At 40.7% G+C, this 11,499-nt stretch overlaps 1 protein-coding gene across 1 annotated transcript in view; it reads left to right on the top strand.

The window, feature by feature from the left end:
- Positions 1–11,499, top strand: part of LOC311231676 (LIM and calponin homology domains-containing protein 1-like) — a gene marked incomplete at its 5' end in the record, with an annotated part of 132,518 nt that overhangs the window by 95,573 nt on the left and 25,446 nt on the right. Inside the window, 8 exons of the mRNA XM_084318304.1 lie at positions 129–286; positions 941–1,088; positions 3,510–3,698; positions 4,736–4,850; positions 5,065–5,090; positions 7,438–7,551; positions 8,943–9,035; positions 9,161–9,356. Coding sequence (XP_084174430.1) covers positions 129–286; positions 941–1,088; positions 3,510–3,698; positions 4,736–4,850; positions 5,065–5,090; positions 7,438–7,551; positions 8,943–9,035; positions 9,161–9,356 — 1,039 coding nt within the window. The remainder of the gene's footprint in view (positions 1–128; positions 287–940; positions 1,089–3,509; positions 3,699–4,735; positions 4,851–5,064; positions 5,091–7,437; positions 7,552–8,942; positions 9,036–9,160; positions 9,357–11,499) is intronic.

Raw genomic sequence — 11,499 nt, 5'->3', positions numbered from 1 at the left:
TTGGGAAAGAGCTATTCACATTCACAAATGTTTATTTGATTGTCCTAGAGTAGACCATAGGAATACTCTACATTCATTCTTAAACCACTTGTTATTCCACTATAATTCAGCATTTGACTATTTGACAGGACCTGGCTCGCTGGAAGAATCGTCGCCGCAGCGCCTCCCAGGAACTGATCAAGAAGGAAGAGGAGAGGAAGAGGATGGAAAAGAAGATGAAGGAGGAGGGTCTCGATGGCAGCAAAAGGAAGAGCATCAAGACCTATAAAGAGATTGTGGAGGAGAAGTAAGAACACATTTGAGTAAATGTAACCCTTTTCGGACATGTACTCAGGATAATGCGTTGAGAATTGGGTGCATTGCCCGGAGTTGCCTTTTCGGACATGTACAGTAGCACAATGCATGTAATTCTCCATGGTAGACGAGTTTGTACATTTAGAAATACTGTGCATGGTTTAGGTGAGGGTGGGGCCTAGGTAGAGTGGGGGCATGATGAGCAAACAGCATTTCATATCTCTCATCTTGCATATTTCATATATCTCAGTCAGACAGCGGAGCAAAGTGTCCAGCATATCATCTTGATTTAATATTCCAAAGATGTCAGTTTCAAACATTATTCAGCAAAAGCTGACCTATTTGGACATACAGCCCCTCCGATTAATGAGCGATTAAGATGGTACCATGGCTTAAATTAGATTATATCGTGGTATTATTTACAGTAAGTATAGAAGTGGTACCATGGCTATACATAACATTTACCATGGCAGTACCATGGTCAATTGTACAAAGGCTGTCATCAAACTACCATCATGATACCATTTTGTAAGGGATGGAAATGAGTAATTAACAATATGGCCCTTTTATTTTTTCTTACCCATCTCTAACTTCTCTTTGTCTACATTTCACACCTATCTCTCCCTCTCTCAAACTTTTTCTCTAGGGAGCGTAGAGAGGTGGACCTGTGCGAGGCATACAGGATGGCAGAGTCTCCGGAGGAGGCGGCCCTGGTCCTGCAGCGCTATGCTCTCCGCTTCACCATCAGCGACGCGACGCTGGACAGCCTGAAGCTGCCCAGATCACCGTCCAAAGCAGACCTCATCCAGTCAGACCAGCAGCACAAACCCACACAATACAGTACTGACTGTGAACCCCAGGCAGAAACAACTGGGCTAGAACTCCGACACAAACCGGCACAAACTGGCATCATCGACCAGAAGCACAAACCTGCAGAGGTGGATACGAACCCACAACAAGAGAGATCCCCTGAACTCTCCTCTGGTCTCCCAGCACCGATCAACACCCATACCGTGGTTACACAACACACCCCACCTCAACCCCAAGAACCCAAACCCCAACAGACACAACCTGAGACGGCACACACACCACCCATCACAAAAGACACACAATTAAATACTGAAGACACACAACTGATTACAAAAGACACGCAGCCTCAAACCAAACATATGCCGCCTAAAGCCACACAAGCAAAACCCCAGTCCTCTGTACAACCTGTTCAGAGACACTCTTCTCCTCTGTGTCCACCCTCGAGACCTGTCCCTCTGCTGACAGCCAAGCCCTACTGCCAGCCCAAGATCTCTCCCCCCGGACACAAACTTCTCATGGTGAGCCCAAAAATAATAATAATAATAATAAAGTTTCTATTCATAGTATTCCATCGCAGACATATTTTGGTCGGAAAGCATCAGGTGATTGTAATGAATTACTGGCCCAATCAGTTTCAAAGGATGACTTCCTAGATGGTTCTGTGTAACAGACAATCTGGTGGGTCAGGTTAGTGAATCAATAGTATTCCTGTGGTTTTACCATTAAAATGCTATGATTCTATAGTGATTGTATTTTGGAAAACCATCCCACCCCACAGCAATACTATCATTGCATTTTTATGTGGATAAACAAGAATAACAAACCTAGCGTTCCCCTAGCACAGGGGTGGCCAACCCACGGCTCGCGAGCCGCATGCGGCTCTTTGCCCGCCAATGTGTGGCTCCTCCCTCCATTGCATTTTTTATTTTTATTTTTTTAAATGTATGGTTCATTTGCATCTTCTTGCTATCTGATTCTAGGGACATCTATGGATCTCAGGGAATGTATTCCCAGTGTCAGAAATATTGTGTATGTTACTAGGCTTGAGTAAAAATTGTAATGAACCAAAGGAGAATATCAATTCAATTATATATATATTTTTTTATCTTTGACTGTGAATAACACCATGCTAAAATTGACCAGACCTGAAAAATCTAAGCAAATTAATAAAGGGAAGATGATTAAACAGAAGGTTTTGTAGATACAGTACTGAATTCTGCCATCCGGACACATGCAATTTGAAATATGATTATAGAACATCAGGTCTATAAATTACCTTATTATGGCCAAGGATGAGCCAAATCTCCCCTTTCCAATGGCAGAATTCAATCTGGAATTAGTATCACCAGGCGTGATTCACAAGTACAGTTACTTTTTTATAATGTAAATTTCTCCAATGTTTTTCATCAGATTGCAATGCTGTTTTTTGCTAGACGTTCACAGAAAGGTAGATAAACTAACTGTGTTCTGTATTATGGCAATAACGTTCAGGTTTGTGGGAGATAATCCCGAAAAATAAGAGAAATAAAAAAATGTATCCAGAAGTCAGATGATTGACAGGGGCTGGCGTGAGCTGGGTAGGGTAGTTTTTTGAAATTCGAAAGTCCATCAAAAGCCCTGGGTCTCTTCCTTCAAAAGACTACACTCACTTTTGGCTGCGCCACTTCCTCCCGTCAATATGCGCCGGTTTCTGACTCAATGCCCTGAGATTTCTATAATCATATATTTCACTAATAAGTAATAACAGTTACAATCATTGGTAAACAAACGTAATGCTGAAAATATACACTTTGACTGCTGTTTTGACAGGGTTAGGGTCTTTATTCTTGGCTACATTTGAAAAGAAAACGCAACATTAATTCATACATTCTGTAGAGATGGATTTATGGCCTGATGTCATTTGCAGTCCAGTACCGGACCACTCGGGCTTAAGAGGTTAACCCTGTGAGGCCCAAATAAAAAAGACATTAGCAACATCAGAGGCCTGTGCAAGTTCAACTGTATAAAAAAGTGTGTGTGTGTGTGTGTGTGTGTGTGTGTGTGTGTGTGTGTGTGTGTGTGTGTGTGTGTGTGTGTGTGTGTGTGTGTGTGTGTGTGTGTGTGTGTGTGTGTGTGTGTGTGTGTGTGTGTGTGTGTGTGTGTGTGTGTGTGTGTGTGTGTGTGTGTGTGTGTGTGTGTGTGTGTGTGTGTGTGTGTGTGTGTGTATCCAGGTGGATAGGTTGGTGCGTGTGAACGGAGAAGCAACAGAGGAGTTGGGGTCAGTGTCCACTTCACCTTCTTCTCCTCTCCACTCTCCGGAGGCGAACAAGGCCCCTCCTTCTGAGCAGACCACAGCCAATCATAAAAAAGGGGAACAGTCACCTCCCCACTCTCCGGAGGTGAACAAGGCCCCTCCTTCTGAGCAGACCACAGCCAATCACAAAACAGGGGAACAAGCACCGCCTCTGCAACCAGAGAAAGTGTCCACATCTTCTGGCTCTGCCATCAGCAACCTGATTGGTGGAAGAAACTGCATCATCACAACCACGATCGTGACGGAGCTCACGCAAACGACTGTGGAACCGTATCCCTTGGATACCTCTAGCAATGGGGAGGTGAGACAACTAGACAGATAGATGGATATATTTATCCATCTATCTATCTATCTATCTATCTATCTATCTATCTATCTATCTATCATATATATATATATATATATATATATATATATATATATATATATGCACACACACATACCTACAGTACATAGATAGTCATAGATAGATACATACATACTATACATTCACACATATGCATACATACATAATATATACTGTATACACACATGCATACATACATTCATATACACATGTACATACTTAAAACATACATATATACATGTATACATAATACATACATATACATTAGGGATGTCCGATATTATCGGCCTACCGATATTATTAAAATGTGATATCGGAAAATATCGGTATCGGTTTTAAATATTATTATTTATTTTTTTTACATTTATCTAACCTTTATTTACCCAGGCAAGCAAGTAAGAACAGATTCTGATTTGATTTATTGTCAAAAGTATGCATAATGTGTTCATTCCACGACAAGAGATATGTAATGTTAATTACCTGAAATTATTCCGTTTTTTGGGGGGGGAAACCTTGCATATATCGGTATCGGTTGATATCGGTTGATATCGGTATCGGAAATTAAGAGTTGGACTATATCGGTATATCGGTATCGGTAAAAAAGCCAATATCGAGCATCCCTAATATACATACATCCGTACGTACATACATACATACATACATACATACATACATACATACATACATACATACATACATACATACATACATACATACATACATACATACATACATACATACATACATACATACATACATACATACATACATACATACATACATACATACATACATACATACATACATACATACATACATACATACATACATGCATACATACATATACATACATATTGATCCCCTTGGGGAAATTCGGGAATATATACATATACATACTGTATACGTACATGCACACATACTGAATATACTTTGTAATGTAGAGCATCCATTCATGGTTTAATTGATTTAGTTGCTTATTGAATCATTCTCAGGTCAATGGTACCATGGGGTTGCTAGGGAGACCAGCGGGGGAGAAAGAAGCTGTGGTGTCACCTTCCTCACCATCATCCTCATCATATAGCAACCTGTATTCTCCCACCGTCACAGGTAAAATTACATTACCCAGAATGCATCTCTCTCACTTTCTCACTCTCTCTCTCTCTCTCTCTCTCTCTCTCTCTCTCTCTCTCTCTCTCTCTCTCTCTCTCTCTCTCTCTCTCTCTCTCTCTCTCTCTCTCCAAGCACTGTTGCCCGCTGTCCCTCAGCATACATATTTCTGAATAAGCATTTATTTTCTGTATGTGTGTTTCCTACTTGACAGAAGGACTTGAGGAATGTAACATGACTGTAAGTATAACTCTGAACTATCACAGTTCATTTCCTTTTATTCTACACCTAGACTTTGTGTTCCTTCCTGGCCTTGATCCTTCCTTCCACTAGATATAGTGTAGTCACACCAGGCTCCAGCTCGATTCACATTCAATTCAATCAACATTGTGATCTAGTTACTTGTGACAGAGCATTCATTCTCAATAATGAATACAGTTACCAGAGGAAGAATGTGTAGGAAGAGTGTTGTGTTCATTCATAGTTAAAGACAGTAGAGGTTGAGTGCTGTCTTGTGATATCACAGTCACACTCCCAGGTGATCTGGATTGACTTCACAATTGCAAACATATGGGCTGTTTCAAAACAGAGTTAATAATCTATATGGTTCTTCAGTGCAAGGGTTCAATTATTTGAAGCCTTCACTTCAGGCAATTAATAACCCTATTAAGTCTGTTTTTAAATGTCTGGAACAGCCCAACATATTTGCAGTTGTATGGTCAAGTTGAACCTGTTGGAATGTGAGTGTTACACGTCATCACCTGTAAGGAGTGGACACCCTCAAAGTAACCTCCACTGTATTCATATAAACTATGAATGTACGCAGCACTTAAGATTAAACTATGAATGTGCGCATCACTTAATATTAAACTATGAATGTACGCAGCACTTAAGATTAAACTATGAATGTACACAACACTTAATATTAAACTATGAATGTACACAACACTTAATATTAAACTATGAATGTACACAACACTTAATATTAAACTGAATGTACACAACACTTAATATTAAACTATGAATGTACACAACACTTAATATTAAACTATGAATGTACACAGCACTTAATATTAAACTATGAATGTACACAGCACTTAATATTAAACTATGAATGTACATAACACTTAATATTAAACTATGAATGTGCACAACACTTAATATTAAACTATGAATGTACACAACACTTAACACTTTGAGTGCCAGCCACGAGAAATCTCGTTAGTTCATGCCATGCGTTGAGTGCCAAGAACGAGAAATCTCGTTATTTAATTGTTTTTTTTTATTATCGATTTCCATTCATTTTTCATCAATCTAGCCTCACGTTACCAGTGGGGATCTATCTGAGATCGAACAGGGAAAATACCGCCCCCTATCGTCTCTCCGGATGGTATTGCACCCATTGGATTGGACTGAATGAAATGGATGGGAAAAAAAGAGTCCGGAATCCACATTTTACTTGTCAGGCATGTAACCGGAGACGATCCCATTCATTGCCGAGCCGCAGAACAGCGTGGAATATGTGTTTCCAGTACCCAGCGTTGGATCAATAAACGCGATCGATATTTGGAATGGCGATCAGGAATTGGAATAATCTTTTTGGAGAACATCTGATCTGAGGTAAGGAATCTATTTTACCAGTCTTGGGATAATCAGAGTTTTTTTTCACCTATATCTCAGCGTGTCCCATATGTGTGTGTGTGGCTGTGAGTGTGTGTGTGCTGATCAGGAAATAAGATAATAGATTTTTCAGACCGCTTCTCTAGCGTGCATAAGTACACATATACTATCGATAATCTAGCGTTTATTTGAAAACGATTCATAAATAGGCAGAAAAATGACAACGTGTTTTGTGTATTCCACTAAAGTGTGATTCCTGCAGAATCTTATATTTTTTTTCTGGAAGTTTAAAAAAACGAGCGTTTTTCAAAATGGTATAAAACGGAAATGTACAGATTAAAAAACAATCCGTTTCGACAATGTTGACTGCAAACAAGTCATTGATAAGCGACGGGCGTATTAGACACATAGCCATAATTTAAGATAATATCTTAAATTATGGTTATGTGTCTAATACGCCCGTCGCTTATATTATAGTTTATGCGTTCGCAAATGTGCTCGCCCTCCCATTGACTACAGCGCTGGCACTCAAGCGCTATTTCTGGTGCCCCCTGCTGGCACTCAAAGTGTTAATATTAAACTATGAATGTACACAACACTTAATATTAAACTATGAATGTACACAACACTTAATATTAAACTGAATGTACACAACAATTAATATTAAACTATGCATGTACAGCACATAATGAGATTTTAAAACGTTACTCATCTGAAATCTTAAAGATGTACCTATGTATACAGTCATTTGATAAAAGGTTGGACAATGTAGCCTTCTTAAAGCAAAAAGCTGTTTCAGTGTAGTTGAAGGAAATCCACTTCCTCGATTGATTGAGATGAAAGTGAATTGAACGCGGTCCTGGTAAACACCTGTCCTCTCACCTCTCCTTTCTTTCTGTCCTATTGTGTGTGTTTGTTTCCTTGTATGTGTGTGTGTATGTATGTATACGGGGTTGGGTCTGGGTAGATTGAGACCCCCATGTTGAACTTGGCTAAGCGTGTAAATCACTGGGTCTGGGACCCTAACGAAGAGCGTAAGCGGCAGGAGAAGTGGCAGCAGGAACAAGAGCGCCTCCTACAGGTACAAGGGTGTACTGTAAAAAGCATTGGTCATTCTATGTTAAAGCCCCAATCCATGTTTGTTTGTTTTTGACCATGAACTGTAAGTATGAGGTATATTCACGTACATTATTGAAAGGCTTTTGATCTGTAGATGGAAAATATGTTGTTTGGAATGTAAATCATAATATAGCTCTATTTTACTCCAATCTTTACAAACATTTCTAATGTAAACAAAGCTTTTACAACCATGAGATACAATAAATACAATTCATAAACTCATATTTGCCTGTTTCCTAGTAGTAGTGTTAGTCCTTGAATCAAGAGCTCAGTCAATCAACTTGAAAATGAAAACATGTCTCCATTCTTATTTGTTATTTTTTGTTTACATTTGTATCACGGATAGGGCTTTTAAATCAAGTTCCACTTTAATGTAATTTGTACTAAAAATAAGAAAATACAACAAGTGTGTTAAAATTAAATGAAATGCTTGTGTCCTGGTTCACTCACAAGACATGACAAGAAAACAAAGATACAGAAAGAATAAATAACGCGCATCCTCCGTTCCTTGGTGCTGAGCCAAACTGTAAAAACAGTAGTACATAAAACAACCACATGATGTGTGTGTGTGCATGAAAACTGACTGTTTCAGAATTTCACCATTTAATTGAATTTCAGAACAGCTGTAATTTTTTTTTAAAGAAAGGAGTGATTGAACACCAATCAGGTCGCTAGCTGCCAGAGTGGATAGTCAATAGTGGATAGTAAAATGTGTGTGTGTGTGTGTGTGTGTGTGTGTGTGTGTGTGTGTGTGTGTGTGTGTGTGTGTGTGTGTGTGTGTGTGTGTGTGTGTGTGTGTGTGTGTGTGTGTGTGTGTGTGTGTGTGTGTGTGTGTGTGTGTGTGTGTGTGTGTGTGTGTGTGTGTGTGTGTGTGTGTGTGTGTGTGTGTGTGTGTGTGTGTGTGTGTGTGCGCGCGTGCATGTGTTTCATATAACCTAATGATGTGAGCTAGTAGTTCATATTATCTACTGATTCCTAGGTTATGCAAGCCAGTGATTCTTATTATCTACTGATTCCTAGGTTATGCGAGCTAGTGATTCTTATTATCTACTGATTCCTAGGTTATACGAGCTAGTGATTCATATTGTCTACTGATTCCTAGGTTATGCAAGCTAGTGATTAATATATTTTACTCAGTCCTAGGTTACTAGATACCCCAAGGGGATCAATAAAGGAATATCTTATCTCATCTTATCTTATGCGAGCTAGTGATTCATATTATCTACTGAGTCCTAGGTTACTGTATGTGAGCTAGTGATTTGTACGTTATGTTTCTGGCATCATTGGCAAGTTTCATCTCTCTCTCTCTCTCTCTCTCTCTCTCTCTCTCTCTCTCTCTCTCTCTCTCTGTAGGCGCAGTACCAGAGAGAGCAGGAGAAGCTGAAGGAGGAGTGGGAGAGAGCACAGAAAGAGGCGGAAGAGGAGGAGAGGAGGCACAACGAGGAGGTGAACACACTGACAGACACTCACAAACACACATGTGCATGCACACACATGCTGACACAGCTTTGAAAAAAAGCGATTGTATCCCCATGTGTACAGGCACTCACATTTGTGTGTATGTCTTGCAGGAGAGACGGATTCTGGAGGAGACCACGACGCCCCTCAACCCGTCCGGCCTGTCCAAACAGCAGCCGGTCCAGACAGGAGCAATCTCACCGGCTCGGCAGAACCGCCAGACAGAAGATCCCACACAACAGAATGGACAAAGAATGTCAAGGAGCCAGGAGGGTCAGCAGCACTCGTCCAAGCTGCACTTCTTCCAGGGTGAGACGCATTAAGACACAAGCTGCACTTCTTCCAGGGTGAGACGCATTAAGACACAAGCTGCACTTCTTCCAGGGTGAGACGCATTAACACACAAGCTGCACTTCTTCCAGGTTGAGACGCATTAACACACAAGCTGCACTTCTTCCAGGGTGAGACGCATTAAGACACAAGCTGCACTTCTTCCAGGGTGAGACGCATTAACACATCCTGCGCCATTCACGTTGTACGACGTGTTTCAAGTTCATGCTAATTCTGCCAATCCACGGCGTACGCCATTATTTTGATCATATTTCATTTTTTCGCCATGGTATTGATATTTCCCTCACGGAGCCTGGTCTGATGCTGTGTGAGCCGGCACAACTCTGCAACGCTTCAATACTGCCCCCTGGTGGATGATCGGCGAGTTGCCAAACCGGAAATGGCCGGTTGGATCTCGGTGCGTCTCCTAAATACGTCTGGCCACTCGCATATCGTCGCGGGACTCTAGCCACACACCGTGGATATGGATCCCTGCCATAACTCAATAAATCGACATGATTTGGGCGTGTATTAGTATTATACAAACCGGAAATGGATCGACTCGATCCCCATCAAATAACTGGGATCTTTTTGCTCCAGTCTCATCGCCCAACGGTAAGAGGAGGCTGACGTTACTTTCAGCCTGTTTGTTTATTATTATCCATGCAAACTGCTCTGATCTATATATTACCCATACTACATAGAGCATTTAGACGATTACGGAATTATAAACACCCCCCCCCCCCCCCCCCCCCCTCCGTTCATCCACGCATGATCAGTCATAACGTTTAGGACCATGTACAGTTGAAATTTTTAATATAGCGTGGATCGGCAACAAACGGCATTTGATCATCTATATATGAATGACCTTTATTTATATAGCACCCTTCACAGCACGAATGCACAGGGTGCTTTACACTACAGCTTAATATAAAAACACAATAAAACAAAATCAGAAATAAATGACAACAGACAAACAGCAGTTAAAAACAGTGAAACCAGATAGAAAAAGTAGAATAAAAGAATTTGGATAAAATCATGAGTCACTAATTAAAACAACACTATAGAACAGTGAGGACAAGAAAAAGGCGCCTATGTGTGATCAAAAGCTTGCCTGAACAAATGTGTTTTTAGTTGTTTTTTAAAAGAGTTCTCACGTTCTAGGAATTACTGCAGAAAACGATAAAAACATATTTATATTCTAGACGGTATTTTCGTATGAATGTGTGAATGAAAAAGTAAAACGTTCCTACATCCTGAATGATAGATAATCGATGTTGAATGGGCCATAGTAATGTCAATTTAGCAATACAATTTAAAAAGTTATAGCCCTGCAAAGAAGGTGAACATCTCCATAGACTTACAGTACTGGCAGAGAATGGTATAAGATGCTGAAAGTGCGTGGCAGGGAATGTCTTAAGACACAAGCTGCACTTCTTCCAGGGTGAGACGCATTAAGACACAAGCTGCACTTCTTCCAGGGTGAGACGCATTAAGACACAAGCTGCACTTCTTCCAGGGTGAGACGCATTAAGACACAAGCTGCACTTCTTCCAGGGTGAGACGCATTAAGACACAAGCTGCACTTCTTCCAGGGTGAGACACATTAAGACACAAGCTGCACTTCTTCCAGGGTGAGACGCATTAAGACACAAGCTGCACTTCTTCCAGGGTGAGACGCATTAAGACACAAGCTGCACTTCTTCCAGGGTGAGACGCATTAAGACACAAGCTGCACTTCTTCCAGGGTGAGACGCATTAAGACACAAGCTGCACTTGAGATGCACGTGCATACTATGTACACACACACACACACACACACACACACACACACACACACACACACACACACACACACACACACACACACACACACACACACACACACACACACACACACACACACACACACACACACACACACACACACCATACTAATTAAATTGTATGTATACCTGGCAGTCAGTGACCAACCTGAAACTGAACAAGATTAGTGGGACTAGAAACTGAACAAGATTAGTGGGACTAGTATATTGCCGGACGCATTCTCTGGTTTCTTATACCATATTTCAATTTTGTCACAGTTAGGGGTGTAATGGTACACAAAAGTCACAGTATTGTA

The sequence above is a fragment of the Notolepis coatsorum genome (genome assembly GCF_963971535.1).
Source record: "Notolepis coatsorum genome assembly, chromosome: 7".
Lineage (NCBI taxonomy): Eukaryota > Metazoa > Chordata > Actinopteri > Aulopiformes > Paralepididae > Notolepis > Notolepis coatsorum.
This window is presented reverse-complemented; position numbering and strand designations above follow the sequence as displayed.